The sequence below is a fragment of the Drosophila rhopaloa genome, unplaced genomic scaffold (genome assembly GCF_018152115.1).
Source record: "Drosophila rhopaloa isolate 14029-0021.01 unplaced genomic scaffold, ASM1815211v1 contig_3, whole genome shotgun sequence".
In the NCBI taxonomy this organism is placed as follows: Eukaryota; Metazoa; Arthropoda; class Insecta; order Diptera; family Drosophilidae; genus Drosophila; species Drosophila rhopaloa.
This window is the reverse complement of record NW_025335123.1, coordinates 18847531-18864430: the sequence shown is the minus strand read 5'-3', so window position 1 is coordinate 18864430 and position 16900 is coordinate 18847531. Positions and strand designations below refer to the sequence as shown.

At 35.7% G+C, this 16900-nt stretch overlaps 1 protein-coding gene across 6 annotated transcripts in view; it reads left to right on the top strand.

Annotated features, from left to right (window-relative positions):
* The window catches only part of LOC123037954 (solute carrier family 41 member 1), a 35225-nt gene that overhangs the window by 2397 nt on the left and 15928 nt on the right, over positions 1 to 16900 (top strand). The window contains exon 1 of one of the 6 annotated variants that reach the window (XM_044460881.1): positions 2604 to 2802. The exons of 3 other annotated variants lie outside the window; for them this stretch is intronic. In XM_044460881.1, coding sequence (XP_044316816.1) covers positions 2706 to 2802 — 97 coding nt within the window. In that variant the 5' untranslated portion in view covers positions 2604 to 2705. Of the gene's footprint in view, positions 1 to 2603; positions 2812 to 16371; positions 16695 to 16900 lie in introns of those variants that run through there. 2 more of the 6 variants (XM_044460880.1, XM_044460877.1) reach the window with 2 other exon arrangements.

Genomic DNA, 16900 nt, shown 5'->3' with positions numbered 1-16900 from the left:
TCCCTGATTAACATTAACACCCGCTTTTTAATCTATAGTTTTAAAATATTTCTTTAAACCTTATTATTTTGATTTTGCTTTTAATTTTAATTGTTGACACTACCACTACCTGTTACCTCACTAACTAATGCTAATCTATGATAGCAAAGAATAATCATTTGGACGTCCTATAAAACAACGTAACTTACGAAATCTAACTACTATATAATCACAATAAATACACTACAGAATTAAAGATATAAAATATTCGATCAATTCTGGTTTACATATTTTAACCCATTAAGAAATCCCAATTTGAATGCCTGAAATGGTAAATTTCACAGCTACCACTGTGAAATGTAATTTTAATCGCTACTAATTTTACAAAATAGAGACCTAGTGTCTCTCTCTTTGTTTGTCCCTTTTGTTTTATTTAAGTTTATTTTAGTTTATTTGTGTGCTTTGCTTTGACATCTTGTATTGCTTTTCCCATACTTTGCTGCACGCTATTTTTAGAGCGCAGTTAAATGCATTTCGCAGCAATTAATTTAATGCTAAGTATTAATTTTTGTTTGTTAGATTTTTACATTAATTGCATTATGCTAACAATTGGTTTTATTTAAGTGACCCTGAAAAGCAAAGTTTAAGGCCAACCTGCAAGCAGTGCGCTGTAAGCCCCGTGCCGTCGCACTGCTTTGCCCACATAGTTTACATATAACTTCTTGGTTGAGTTGGCCCGACTTCACTTGACTCCCGACTTATTGCCATTTGTTTATTTTGTGTAAACACGCCAGCGGTTATTTTTTTGTGTTTGTGCAATCGCTAGTTCGGCTGCAATTGCAATTTGCAATTGCACTTGCAGTTGCACTTTCATTGCCATTGCCAGATGACGAGGCTTAACGGTTCAGCGCCGTCAGCTGTTTATGCGGAGTTTAATCGATTGCATGTAAACCACAGTGGAGGTCAATCGTTTAGCATCGATAACTGAAGAAGCTTTTGTTTTGACCAACAATTATTATGAGCTTAATTTTAAGACAGATTGGTATAGCAATGGTATACGTATAGCAACAGCAGCGGTGTTAATGGGTTGGAATAGGGAATAGGTATTACAAATACTTTACGAGCTATCAACTCGACCGAAGCTGTATGGACAAAACACGTCATTCGAGCATTAGGCAACATAATCGATATCTTCTATTGCTTATGACTTGCCCAATGAATCGTGAATTGAATAACTTAACCTAGTAACATTTAATTTGCTATTGTTGAGGTTTTTGTTTGCGGCATTGTTTACAAACATTTTGAGTCCAGTTGCAGTTGCATTTGTTTTATATTTATTTATTTTCATTGCCGTTGTCGGCTTTTCTTCTCACCTTTTTTTTTAAAGGTAGCGGCGCATAACGGCTTTTTGAGTGCCCCGCGCATGAGCATTTAATCATTTTCGATTTATCGTTTACTGTCTTTGTTTACCCTTTTTGAGTGGCTTTTGGCCATTTCGAACTGTGGCTCAAGGGCTTACACGCGCCCACTTCCATAGATACATTTGCGATCGCAATATTTATGAATCAAATATATTTTTGACGAAGTTATATGAATTGGTGTATGGGTTAACACATTCTAAAAATTTAATAATTACAAATAACGCTCAAGTATTGATCTGAAAAAAATTAGGTTGTTTTATTTAAATTCAGTTGCATAAATCACTCTCTTCCTTATATAATTTTCATATAACAACATTAATGTTTAATAACAAAATATATTCAAGAGTCTCAGTGCCATTACTTTAACCTCATCTGTATATCCGGGGGTGCTTAATTTGAGTCTATTTGGCGGCGATTATGAGCAGCATTTTGCGTAGGTGTCGAGAGCTTTCTAGTCCCAAAGCGCTCGTTATGACGTCAGTGGTACTGCATCCATGATGGGTGGTAAACATTCCAGTCAATATTGGCATTAACACCTCATCTTTGGCTTCCATTTAACAGACAACGTCATTTGTTGTCTTTGCAACTATTCGGCAATTAGGACTTTACTGCAAATTGACTATGGGAAATAAATAAATTAATTGGGTCCGCTTCACCTCTCTAAGGCCATTAAAATTCTATTGATCTCGGTTTTTAAGAAAACTACAGTCGAACTTCTCAAAGTTAAACTTTTCTATATGCGAGCAAATATCTGTATCTTTCTTACTTGAACAAATTTTCTTCATTATTTTTATGAGAAGAACCTTTTTTATAATGTCGAGAATATTTATTTTATACAAGGAAGTAGGGACATTAAATGCATCTTTTAAAGAAGCTAGTTATAATTGATAAAAAAATATTTATTGTTTTAAACTTCTCAGACGTTTAACACCTTTTTTGCACAACCCCCAAAAATCCGGTTCACGTTTTTGCGCTCATTCCATAACCGAAACTATGATATATGTATATCTAAGAGGTAGCACATAACACATGTGTTTATATAGAGACCTCGACTTTGCTCGTTTTTGGAGCAACCAAATAAGAAACTGTGGCCCAGCCAGTCAGAACTTAGTCGACATTGATAATCGGTTGGGAGAATTAATCAAAATTTGGAACACGAAATTGAGTTGTGATATTTGTAAATCGGTTTTTTGCATAAATTCGGCGGGTTGGCTATGAAAATGTGGCTATATTTTCGAAGAAAACGCGTTGTAAGTGAACTTCAGGCTGCCTTAATATAGATATAGATCCACCGATTTCGAAATTATGGATCGGCTGCTGGGCGGTCCAGCCGGGCGGTGTGGGCGTGGCACATACTGTGGTTACGCCCGACTCGTGAACACCTGTGATGACGAAAACCCAGGTGAGGCAGGTATGTCTGTATCCATCAGAGAATTAGAGAATTAAGGAATTAGTGAATGAGTGAGTGGTGCGGCGAGAGGGAGAGAAAATTAACACAAAATTGTCGATTCGAAATTGTTTGTTTGCTTGGCTACACAATGTTTGCTCAGATAATTGTTGACATTTGTTATGATAATCCATTTCTGACGCCTGCTTAATGTTCGGCTGACTCAGCTTGAATAATTATTGGATTAGGTAAAGATGCTCTAAAGATTGCATTCGACGAATAACTTTCAAACTTGTAGACTTTAAAACTTTATAAATGATTTTAGCAAGCTTTATTCCTTCTCTGAAAATACGCCAAAAATTGTTAAAAACAAAATAATAAAACAAACAAGTTAGTAATGGGCACTTTTTTTTTTTACCCATTTCCATGTTAGTTTCAGATGAAGGTGCCCCACAATTGGACTTGTAGAGTTCTGGTTCTAATCTCTAAAAATCTGTATCCAAATTTTTTATTTTAACGTTGATCAAATTTTTGACCCATTTTCATGCTAGTTATTTCTAAGTTGACTTCTAGACTCCATAACTTCTTCAAATTTAATCCGATTTCGAAGTGGCATACCTCTAAAGACTCGTGATTCGATTCTCTAAAAATCTGCATTCAAAATTTTCAATTTAAAGTTGATCAAATTTTTGACCCATTTTCATGTTAGTTATTTCCATGTTTCCGATGATGTGTCAAATGGTGACCCTCAATTGAACTTCTGCACTCCATAACTTCCCCAAATTTAATCCGATTTCAAAGTGGCATACCTCTAAAGACTCGTGATTCGATTCACTAAAAAAACTGCATTCAAAATTTTCAATTTAACGTTGATCAAATTTTTGACCCATTTTCATGTTAGTTATTTCCATGTTTACGATGATGTGTCAAATGGTGACCTTCCATTGGACTTCTGCACTCCATAACTTCCCCAAATTTAATCCGATTTCAAAGTGACATACCTCTAAAGACTTGTGGTTCGATTCTCTGAAAATCTGCATTCAAAATTTTCAATTTAACGTTGATCAAATTTTTGACCCATTTTCATGCTAGTTATTTCTAGGTTTCCGATGATGTGTCAAATGGTGACCCTCAATTGGACTTCTGCACTCCATAACTTCCCCAAATTTAATCCGATTTCAAAGTGGCATACCTCTAAAGACTCGTGGTTCGACTCTCTAAAAATCTGCATCCCAAATTTTTATTTTACGCTTGGTCAAATTTTTGACCCATTTTCATGTTAGTTATTTCTAAGTTTCCGATGATGTGTCAAATGGTGACCCTTAATTGGACATTGGAACTCCATAACTTTATCAAATTTAATCCGATTTCAAAGTGGCATACCTCTTAAGATTTGTGGATTTATTATCTGCTTTCAAATGTAATTTCTTGATTACTTTCTTGGCCCATTTTCATGTTAGTTGGTTATTACCCTTGTGGATGGTATTATAATTTCAAAAGTTTGCAACGCATTGAAGGGCACATTTTTAACCATATACAGTAAATATATTTTTGATTAGCATCACCAGGCAGGTCGATCTAGCCACGTCTATTTGTTTGCCTGTCCGATTTTACGCAAACTAGTCCCTCAGTTTTAAAGCTATTCTTGTTACATTTTGTATACTTGGAAAATTAAGGGAAAAATCATATTTCCTATGTTTAGACCTTATTAGATCTTAATTGTAAAGTTAATTCGTTTTCTAGAATTATCTTTTCAATTAACACTAGACATATATTGCAATTACAGATAATGTTTTGTCATAAATACAGATAATTTTTTGTCATAAATACAGATAATTTTTTGCGCCAGCTAACCCTTCTCACTCGTTAAAAATTGCCCTTAAATAATTTGACTATTTTGTCTATTATTTATCGCTTAGCGTCTGACTCCTTGAGCAATCCGCGAATTGTTGACGCTGTCATTAGGTTATTTTATCAAATTTACAATTGGCTTTTACTACTCTTTACAGTCGGCTGCCCTCTGCGAATTGAGTTATCAGCAGAGGAGCAAAAAAAAAAGGTGATCATCTTTAGCTGGGTAGGCGAGCATTGTAAAATAATTAAGCTCCGCCGCAATTCTTTTGAATTGTTGGTTGTTTTCGACGTTGATAGAGGTTTCCCCATAATGCCTGCGATAAGCACCAGTCTAGAGCCACACGATTCCAGATAATATCCGTCATTTATGGATGAATGCATAGCTGAATTTGGGCCCATGAGTCAGTCTTGATTGGGTCAAGATTGGTGATTGGTAAACATCGTCATTGTCCTGCCCCAATATTAGGGTTCCACTGCGTATTATGGAATGGCGATGCCAATTCCATTATCGCAAACCTATAAACATATTCGAGTGTTGACAAATTTTGGATAGATCAAATCGTTTTAGAATTGAGTCAAATTTATGACTTCTAATAAAACAGAAGCGGAAATTGGAATTACAGTTGGGGTCTCAGATTTTATTGGGTGGTTTAATTTTGCTAGTTTTGCTCTATAAATTTATATTTGTCGTGTTATAAATTAAAATGGATAATATGTAAGGATTGTAGTTGTTTGAAAAATAAAAATATTATCAACTAGCAAGGTAGCCCGCAGCTTCGCCTGCGGAAATTAAGATTAGCAATTTCCTAACTATATCGCTTAAAACTATACTTTTGATTAACTTTTTTATTTGCTACTTTATTTAAACTAAAACCATTCCACATTTCCACACCACCATAGAGGTAGAGGTTTTGGCGCGTTTTTTTTTTTTGTGGTTTCCCCATGAGGCCTATTCCACAGTGCATTTTAATTAGAAATGTTTAACATTTTTGCAAGACTTCTCTATAAACGATATTTTTTGATTTTCCTTCTGGCGCTAAAATAATTAAAGACTCAGAGGAGCTAACTCTTGAACAGGCCACATAAAACTGACCATGAGAGAAGCAATCGTCCCTTAAATCTAGTCCAGCTAGTTTTAAGGTCTGACCTTGCGATTTATTTATCGTTATTGCAAAGCAAACTTTTACAGGGAACTGAAGTCTTTTAAACTGAAACGGTAGATTTGATGGTATTAGGGGTATTCGTGGTATAAAAACAATTTCTCCTTTGGCACAGCCAGTAAAAACCACAGCTTCGATTAAATTGTTATGAAGAGCTTTTACTTGCAATCTTGTACCGTTACATAGTTTTGGAGGTCTTAAATTTCTCAACAGCATAATTGGTGCACCAATCTTAAGCTTTAGAATGTGTAAGGGAAGTCCAGGTGGATTTTGTTGGTTGAGAAATTCAACCGGAAAATGAACTGCTTCATCAACTTCAGTGACTGAATCAATAGACTTATACGTAACTTCAATACCATCAAATGATTTTAACAGTATGTTATTTATTACCACAGCTCTATCATTTCTAGCAGTTAATATTGCTCTCTCCGAAAACCAATCTAATGATTTGGTTGAGATTTTTGAAATTTCCGGAAATATATTTGATGTGAGCTCCTCAAGGGAAGTTACAACAGTTCCTAAACCTGAAGGAATAATTATTTTTCCTTCGACAGTTGGAAAAAGACCGTCTCCAATTCTCAATAATGTATGTGCAAAAATTCCAGCAGTTGTATCGCCTTTTAAATGCACACGCATGTTTTTTGTTAGGCACAATTTTTGAATAGTAGGCCAAAGAAATGATGATTTTAAGCAGGCTTGTATTTCATCTGCCCTTGTTCCTCGAGGAACTACAGGAAGCGTTTGACGAAAATCTCCAGATAATAAAACCGTCATACCTCCCATTAGAAAATCATTACCACGAATATCTTTCAACATTCTATCCAACGCTTCAAAAGCACTCTTATGAGCCATTGTGTATTCATCCCAAACAATAAGGCTACATTCTTGAAAAACCAATGCCATATTACACCGTTTAGATATTGAGCAACATGGTGTTTCTACATTTATTAAATCCAATGGGAGTTTAAACACAGAGTGGGCTGTGCAACAGCCAATGCTACATTATTATTATGTCGTAATTTTGCTAACAACAAATTCAATAAAAATGTCTTGCCTGTGCCACCGGGGGCATCCAAAAAAAATATTTCACCGTTTTCATTTTGAACACTTTGTAATATTTTTTGAAATACCATTCTTTGCTCATCGTTAAGGGAATTTTCGTCTTTACTTAATTCGAATTCATTAATATTGTAATTTATTTCGTTTAAATATTCCCTATTTTGAAGTGGTCTACTAACTCTAATCGGTTCGGGCAAACCATAGTCTAATAGACACGTACCTCCAATGGACAGTGTTATATCTTCGATTAAAATAAGACATTTATTAAACACTCTATCCAGTAGATCTTGATTGACTTCTGCCACTATTAGAGAAAACTCGTACAAAATGTATTCTGAAAAGCTTTCTTTATACATTTCCCAAAGATGTGCGGCATCAGCCATTTGACAATTTACTAACATCACCGCAAATAAATCACGTAATTGAATTGGCGATTTACATAAAGCTGCTTCCTTTAGGGTATATTCCCAGTGTGTGTCATCTTCTAGTAAGCCCAAAGCCTTACATGCCAATTGAAATGTAGCATACGTAATGTTATTAACTGTTTTAAGAAATTAGAATGAGGTTGGTCCCCGCACTTCATGAAGAAGTAGTCTTAGGTAATAGCATTCACTATTTTTAGGGTGTATGGTATACACTCGACCTAAAACATCATCCATTCTAATTCCAGGAAAACCAGGTACAATATTACCTCTCTTTCTCCTTTGGAACTTTTTATTGTTCCACGTGAAATAGGAAGGTACTTCAACATAAAGAAGGGTCCTTGCAAATGAATCCGTTTTACAAAGTTCGAAAAACCCAGTCAGTGTCGTTATTGAAGCGTTGGTTAACTGGTTAACTAATTGATTTTGATTATTAGGATCAAAATATATCCGTTGACCATTTTCCAAATGCACGGCCAAATGTACAATTGCCGGATACCTTTCATGTATGGGGAATGCAAGAATTCTCCACACTGCTTCAGAACTACTGATATATCGACCGCTTTGATATAGTTGAACCTCATTAGTAGGGCTTTCCACAGTAAATGTAGCTTGATCACTGCCCTTATTGATGTATTTGCAAACGTATTTAATGGATTTAATTGAACTACAGAGCTCTACATTAATATGAGCCTCAAAGGTCCGCAGGAGAACACAATTATAGGGCATACCCACCTATTGTCAATTATGTTTCCATTAATTTCCATGGTGAAGCCACCATCTTCAGGTGCTCTTCGCCTATATTTAGGGTAACCATCTTTTCCAGTAACAGTTTCATTAAGCAACGATCGCGGAAACTTTTTGGAACAATTACCCTCGTTCATACAGGGCGATTTTAGGTTTAAGCGGCCACATGGTCCATGAATCATATTAGCCTTAACAATCTCATATAGGAGAGGATCCTTTTCAGAATCTGGAATTTCTGCACATATAATTGAATCAATTTGTTGAGGCGTGATCTTAGACTTTAACCAAATCAGTATATGTGCATGTGGGAGACCACGTTTCTGCCACTCTATCGTATACATAAAGCATTGCACTTCCCCAAACAAACTATGACTATTAATTAAAGACATTATAGCTTTGACCTTTAAATGAAAGACTCGAGCAATGATATCATGCCGATCGTGAGGCTTCTGCCCTAAAAATAGTGCACTTTTAATTTCTTTCCATTTAGGATTACAGGTAAATGTAATAAAAAGATCAGGACGCCCATAATAACGAACATATGTCATGGCATCTTGAGTTTTTTCGTGCATGTACCGTGGCGAGCCAGTAAAGGATGAAGGTAAAATTACCATCTGTCCAAACTGTGCTAAATCTACATCATTCCTACCTATAGCATCTTGAAGATGTATGTAGCTTTCTGCTCTCAGCTTTTTTTGATTTAGCCGAATAAAATTAAGCCTTTCTGTTTCTATTTTAGCATACATATCAACCAAAAATTGACTAAAGAGAGCTCTAAAATAGTGCAGGTGATTCCATACATTTTCTCTAAGCATTATTCGGAAACTGTAAAAATCTAACGCTGAGACTGTTTTCTTAACGTTTTTTTTTGAAACGGGGTCAATTTTGGGTATATCTATAGTGTAACCATCTTCTCCATGACAAAACATTAATGGATATTGTAGGGCGTCATAAGATCGTATTATCAATATATAGTTCGTGTTTCACTTTCAATTTTAGAAGCAGTATAGTCTTTTTGTTTATTGAGAAGGTGATATATTAGAATGTTATTGTTTAGGGCCCATAAATATTGGTGCCTTCATATTCTCACTTAAAAAGATGTTTACACAGAAATGGTATTCAACTTTTACACGTTTTCTTGCTCTTAACTAAAAGTCATAAATTGGAATTTACTTACTGTCGAGATTGGTTTTCTTAATAATTTAAAGTTAGATAAGAGCAATACCATAAGATTGCGGTTTTCTTGGACTTTATTGGAACTTGTATTTTTAAATGCTAGCCTGAAAAAATATGTATACGTTTTTCTCGATAGTAATTAATATTTTTTTTTGACTTTTTAAGAGCTTTTAGTTAGTTTTCGGTTCAACCTTTTTATTAAATTTCTTATCGTTGCTCTTGTCACTGGAATATAAAAATTCCATAGTATTATCGTCATCGTTGGGAACTTCCGTTTTTACATTTTAGTCTTTCCTTCAACGAACTCATGACAAGATTTATGTTATCTGTCTAGAATACTTTGGAAGCTTTGTTTCCTTAAGGTTTATCAAAGTACATAATATCATTATTCTACCAAATTCTTGCAGGCGAAAACCTACCATATCGCAGGGGAACTTCCCTTAACATCAGTGAAATCACACCTCTTCTCTCTAAGGGTAATTCTTAAAGATAATGAGTGACAATTTTGTGTAATTTAAATGATAACTTACGATCGGTTATCGATGGGCACTCCAAAGTTGTAATGCTCACGAGGAGGAAGTGATAATGAAGTGATCCAATAAAAAGGCAGTGGCGCTAACTTGTCAACGACCACGTCCGACAATTGTTGTTCAAAAACGAAGGTCAGGGGCAAGGCCAGAAGGCAAACCACCCAAAAAAAAAAGTTAAATAAAAACATTTCAAACGCCAAACGAGAAAACATTACATAAACGCGTCCAACACACGTATCCGTATCTATAGACCGGGTGTATCTGTATCTCAATCAGTATCTGTATTTGTGGCTGGGAATACTAATCAAGGCAAATGACGCGTGTCGTTGGCTTTTGTCTTGACTCTTCAAAAGACCAAAATCGAAATCAGAAAAGCGTCGCCGTTGGAATGATTAAACCCGTTGATAAATTGCACAAACCAAAAAATAAAAATAAAAACAAAGAAAACACCTGAGAAGCACTGGGAATGCACTCGACGTGATAAAAATCGCATCGTTTCTGCCGATAATTCCGGGTAGGGTTGTCATAATTAAATGTAAATGAAATCTTTAAAAGAGTTGAGGATTTTTATCAACGAAAACTATCCAATCTTATAATATTGTTAAATAATTACATTTATTTTTGATGAATTGTAAAGGGGTATAGAATTATCGGAAGTAGGGTTGTCAATACTTATGAGTATCTTTGTTTTTAATTTTTGTATAGGGGTATACAATCGACAACCCTACTTCCGAGTTCAATTTTTGGGAATTCTTATCTAATGATATTTCTTAAGATATATTTAAGGGATTTGAGAATTCTCATCCAAAGATATATTTTAAGATATATTTAAGGGATCGCAGAAACGAACCTATTCGCTGTAATTAAAATTAGAGATTTCGTTTAAAGTTGCCGTCTGATTAGATTCGCATGCATGCTATATGTCTGCGTGAATTCAGGGTCCACTCAAGGCTTTGACCATGTCCATTTCTGCAGCTCTCCCCTTCGGGTTCCTGGGCTTCACTTGTGGTACTTCACATCAAGATCAAGTTTGTATGACAGAGATAACTTTAGCCTGGTACGTGACAACTGATAATGCCGAAGGAATTGAAATTGAAAAACGAAACCGGAGTAAGGTACTGGGAAAGGGCAGTCAAGACCCCTCGATTGGATGGATAAAGCAAACCACCTGATGGAATTGCTATGTACGCACGTTTGGTGGCAATACCCTTTATTATCGATGTGAGGTCAATGCACTAAGATATGGCATTAAAACACCACTCGCCAACAAAGCACAATAAGGAAATAAATGTACTATATAAAAAAACCAAAGAACTAGAAAAGTTCCAAGTGTCACGACAAAAATAAGATAGTAATATAAAGGAAAAAACATGCTCTGAAATAGAAAGGAATAAATAAACGCACTAGATAGAGCATCCCCATTGTCGATGTAGGATTTATATTTCGCCGATCGATTGTATCTCTCGAGTGGCCAAAGGATGAGGCGCTGGAAGGGGGCCTGTGTCTTCTGATTTGGGTTTAACTTTGCGTCATCAAAAAGTACTTATGTCCAGCAAGATTCTGCCAGCGATAACCATTATCTCGCCCTGACCAGTGGCCTTTAAACGGTTCTTAATGTTCAGCCCACTAGTTAGTGGGATCAAATCGGAACCAACGGAAAACAATATATATGTATGATTCATTCATGGTCAGGTGGAGTCAAAGAACTTGTTCAGGTGACCCAAACTGTGTTGATTACTCCGATTATCTTTGGCCCACAAGTGTTGTTTTGGTCTTGAATTGTTCTGAATTGAATTTAATCACAAATGTAATTCCCAAATGATAATGGTAAATTTTATATGATAACTACACCCAATTTATTAATTTTCTTTGATGCGATTATTATTACGGATATCTTATAAAAATCTAATTAAATCTACAAAAAAGTCTAAAAGTTAAAATTGACTTCCTTCCTCGTATAGTTACTAATAATTACTGTTTCTCTATTTTACAAATTGGCGAAACATCTGCGCTCTTGTTTTTGGTTCCCTTAGACCGGAAACTTTAAGAAATCAATATTTAATTATAATTTTCTTTTGCGGATATCGACAGCCTTAAAATCCCACAGTCATTTTTAATTCGACCTTTTCCTAATTCAACTCGGCAGAGCTCTTTTAAACTATCATTTTGACTTGATGAAAATGTTCTGGGCAAAAGAAAAGTTCCCGTAATCCCGGCGCATCCACGGAGATTCCCGGCTCCCAATCGTCGGGTATTCCACCTCGTATTCCTAAACGCTGCGGGTCTTCACCGCAATGACTCATTACACCCACAGCCAAATTGCTTGTCTGTTTTCTACCCAAGTATCTTTGTATCTCCCTGGTTTTTTTTCCTGTGGGTAATGTCTGTAGTTTTTTTAATGGAGAAACGGCAAAATAACGTAATCGTTTGTCAGGCAACGAATACTCGTATGCAATTAATATGCACATCTTGCGCGATAAGATTGTGTCGAGCACATCTCTAGACCTTTTTTTCTGGTTATTCGCAAACATTTTTATTTGTACTGAGCTTTTGTTGCTGCCACCTGTCAATAGTTAGGTGTGCAACAAATTTCCCTAAAACACAATTAAAGCTCATTACATCTGTATAATTGGTTGGAATTTAGGTGTGCGGGGTGATGGGGTTCAAGGCCAAGGGACGTTGGCGTAATAATTCATGTTGCAATTTGCAGCTGCTAATTTCATTTCAATCGCGTGCAACGCTCAAAACAGGTCTCTCAATCCCTAGTTCAAGTTGAAGGTTTACCCACACCGAAAAAAAAGTTAATGAACCCACATTTTATATTTTCAATATCAAATGTCATCCAATTCCAATAAATATGATAATTCAGTTAAAATGCAACTCTGAAATTCCGTTTGCTGGCATGGTCACACTATACCTTTTGTGTAACGTAGCAGAGTCAAAAATCTTTTTAAACTTATGATAATATTTTTATAAAACAATTTCAAATTTGAGGAAATTATTACATTTAGATTGTTGTACTAACGGAACTAGCGGCGATCTCTCAGTGGTAGTTGATCGTAATTATCTGGCAGGCAATTTGATTGAACGAACAACCACCCCTTGGGTTCAAAAAAACCAACCGCAGTTCATCAATTGCCAATCGATACACTACAAGCAATTTCATTTGAGTAATTTACTCGGAAAATACAACAAGAATTACAAACAAAAAACCCAGCGAGCTCGGCGATGTCAACTATGTAAATGACTTACCGCCCGTCCCTCCCCGAAGTTCCCTATAATCCGTAGTATTTTTGATAAGCGGTAAATGTATCTTTTGTCAGCTTGTTTGTATTTATTTTATTGTTTTATTTTCGCCCGCTATTTGTTCGCCTGTGATCGATATTGTACTTCCCTGTTTGAGTTCAGGTGGCAACTGTACCGTACAAAAATTAAGGGGGTCTGGCGAAACATTGCATGTCTCACACAATGGCCATGTTCTCGAGGGAAGTCCCCACGGGGATATTTTCAGATCACATCCCTCTTTGTTAAATTCCAGAACATCTACAGGAAACAAAGGTAAGGTATTAATAGATTTATCTAGCTTGGGCGAAAATATAGTTGGTACTACTATTAAAAGTAATTTCAGTTTAGTGTAATACCAATACGTATTTATATGAAGACTTTCAAGTCAGTTTAGAAATACAGTAAAGACAAAGAATCTTAAGTGCTTTCCAGCCCTTCGAAAAAAACATATTCTAAACATTGTGTACCGCTCTTGAGAAAGACATTGATGTCCCAAATACGCAAATGCGCTCCCAATCATAGTAAACAAACATGAGTTTACCTTTTTTTCTAGAGGTTTTTTTTTTACCTTAAGTTTTGTTGACTCTAGGGCTTATAATCAAAAGCTATTTGTAAACGCGGTGCCAATCGTTTGGTTCATTCATGTGGTCATCCATTGAGATCTGGCTCTTCACAACATCCTGAAAGCCAAGCGAATTCAATTCTCAATTCCGAACTCAAATCTTAATTAAAGCCCCGCGGGGGCTTCCAATCGAGACTCCATACACCAGATGTTTGGGCGTACGTTTTCGGCGTTTTATTTTCGGGTCTTGGACTTGGACTCTCTCGCACATTTCATCCGGGTGCGAGAAACCAGTTTTGTCTATCGAAAAACGAAATAAAAAAGCTCAAAATAAATGAATAAAATAAAACGAAATCCAAATAAAATAAAGTACAGATGTTGGATAGTTTTTTTTTCGTTTCGTTTGGATCTTGGCACATACCAAAAAAAAAAGTTGTCAAATTGAGAGTGTGCTTCACAATCGAGTGCCAAAGTTTAAAACACTTTCCATGTTTGCTGGCCCCTTTTTTGTGGACTTACTCTTACCTCTGTGTGAACCAGTGTCACAATTATAAACTTTGTTGTCTATTTCTGGTTTAGTAATCTATTTTAAGACGTAAGAGGTTTTTATAGAGGATTATGAGCAGTTTAAAACAGAATTAAAGTAAAACAAAACATTATTAGATTATTAATAAATTAAATAATATTTTATAGTCTGTCTGTATGTTGTTCAAATTTGGAAAATACTTTATAATTCAACATTTAATCTTTCCTTGTTTTTCAATTAAACACATCAATGCTAAAAAGACTTCAAAATAATCGCCATATCGGTCCAAAAATAATGGTTAATTAAAGCAAAAGCTATCCTTGATTAGATTTACCTTCAAAATAATTGTTTATTTGTTTTCAACCCCGGTAATCTTTGAAAGAATAAAAAGTAGACAGTTCGTAAATCTAATCAAATGTTGTACGTGCAATAAAAATACATTTATTCCTTGATTGGTTTTGTGATATTTAGAATGATGAACAAAACTTATAAGCATTCTCATTTCATTTTTAAGGTTTCCTGTTTAAATTTAAATTAAATGACGTTGGATGGATTTTTTTTTTAAATGATATATTCTTAAATTTTATAGTAATTATAAGTATATAACCTATTGTTTTTGAGCTGCTCAAATATTTTTTGTGACGTATACAAAATATTAAAATTCATTATTTATACGACGGTTGGTTGTCCCAATTAAGTTGAAGTATAATTTTGTTTTAAATAAAATTGTAAACTTATGGCGGAACTATATCGTTTAACAGTTAAACTTGTAAATCATGATTATACTCCTTGTCCAAGCTAACATCACTCATACGACTTGTTGTCCCATATAAATTAAAATAATTTTGGTTACAGCATTAATATTGAAATATAATCTGACGCAAATGCGTCAGAAAAATAGGGCGTAAAGGGTTGGTGGTGATTGTAAATCATGGTTAATTCTCTGCTGAAAATCACGAGTTCGCATCACTCATACGACCCGTTGCCCGCGGCGGGTAATGAGCCAACTAACTGTCAAAAATAGTTGTCAATTTTCACGAAACGCCACGAACGGTCACGAAGTTTCATCGGGTTTCGCTCACCTCTTCGGCTTTTGCCCGTTCTAACGGTCTACGCGATGCGCGTCGCGTCGCAGCGACTGAGACGCCGACGCAGGTGATCTGCAGCCGGCGAATGATCTTCTCCGTGGGGTTTTGTAGTTGCATTTCCCTTAAGGGGGTTTTCCTAAACCACCCCCCCATTCATATAGTAATCTCTAATCAAATTTTTGAAAAAAAAAAATAATTGCAAGCAAACCGTTGTTCATATCACTTTTAGCCAAAAGTGGGGGATTCCACCCAATCAGTTATAATCAGCTTAAATAAAGTAAAAAATATTTATAAATTTAATTTATTTGGTTTGATTTTTTTTCTCAATACAATAGTGTATACATAATCCTTTTCTTGGCTATATCTTCAATTAGTTTTGTGGGTTGAGGGTTTTCGTAAGGTTAAAACAGATAATTTCAATATATCTTTAATAGTCATCTTTCCTTCTTCTCTTTTTTAGATATTTTGCTCTGTAATCTTTAAAAATATTTTAAAATATATAGATCTTAGTCCACAAGATATTTTTTTTTAGAAAACTCCCTGTATTATATGAATATATATTTAATAACTCTTTGATTTTTCAGTAAACTTGTCTTCTTTTCTAAACTCGTATATTTTTGGAATCTTTAACGTAATAAGAGTGTCTTGATTCATATGATCCATTTGATTCTTCTGAGAGCGCCCTTTTTCTTCATAAAATGAACATCACCTCTTTGATAACTCCAGTTTTGCTAACGGTTAAGATATTTTTTGTTCGGAATTCATTCATGCACTCGATATGCGATCGCTGCTGATAACAGGTAGAGTCGGGAGCGTGAAAATGCTCACTTGTCGTACCGCTCGGCGCTGCCGACGCTGGCGTCGCTGGCGCCGTCGCTGTCTCTGTCGACGCCACTGCCGACGTCGACACTATCTCTGAGAGCGGGTCTCGATCCGAGTCTTATCAAGACCGACGACAGGCCCAAGTGGCTTATTGATTCGGGCCAGATTCGGGCGACAGCATCGTCATTTTGTATTTCTTTTTGGTTTTTCTGTTCCCCGCGAGCGATGAGCCCGCTCTGCCGGCGTCGCTGCCTCGGCCGGCGTCGCAGTCGGCGCTAAATGGAAACGCTTTGACGCGTTATAATAACAAGTGTTTGCCGTCTTTGGACATTCAGTGTGCGATATCCCGGCGGACGGTGCAGACAACGCTTCGCCTCACACGATCCGAGCAAAAATACACAAAAATCCTATATGAAAACATTCACAGTTACCTGTTCACAGTTACAAAGTAACGCGATAAAGTTTTAAATTAAACTTAAAACTATTTTTTTATTGTGACAAAACAAAAAGTACAAATTAAAAGTCATTACAAATACAAAACATACCTCAATCAGTAGTTAATTAAACGTGCTAAAAGTGCCCAAACAAAAGTTCCCAAAAAAAAGAAAAAACAAAACAAAAAAATCAATTAAAACCAGTGAATTTACAACCCCTCAAAGAAAATACAGCTGATAAAGTAAGCCCAGATTTTGTACAATCTTTCAGTGAAAGGTTGAAAGGCGGAAATCAATGGAATCGGAATCTTTGTGGCATTATTGCTATTACTACCATTAGTTAGGGTCTTGATTGCGGGCAGAATCCGTTCGAATCTCATATTTCTAGTCTTTCGTGTCGTTTCTCCCACTCGCTGCCAATTGGTTAACAAGTTTTTGGCAATACTTT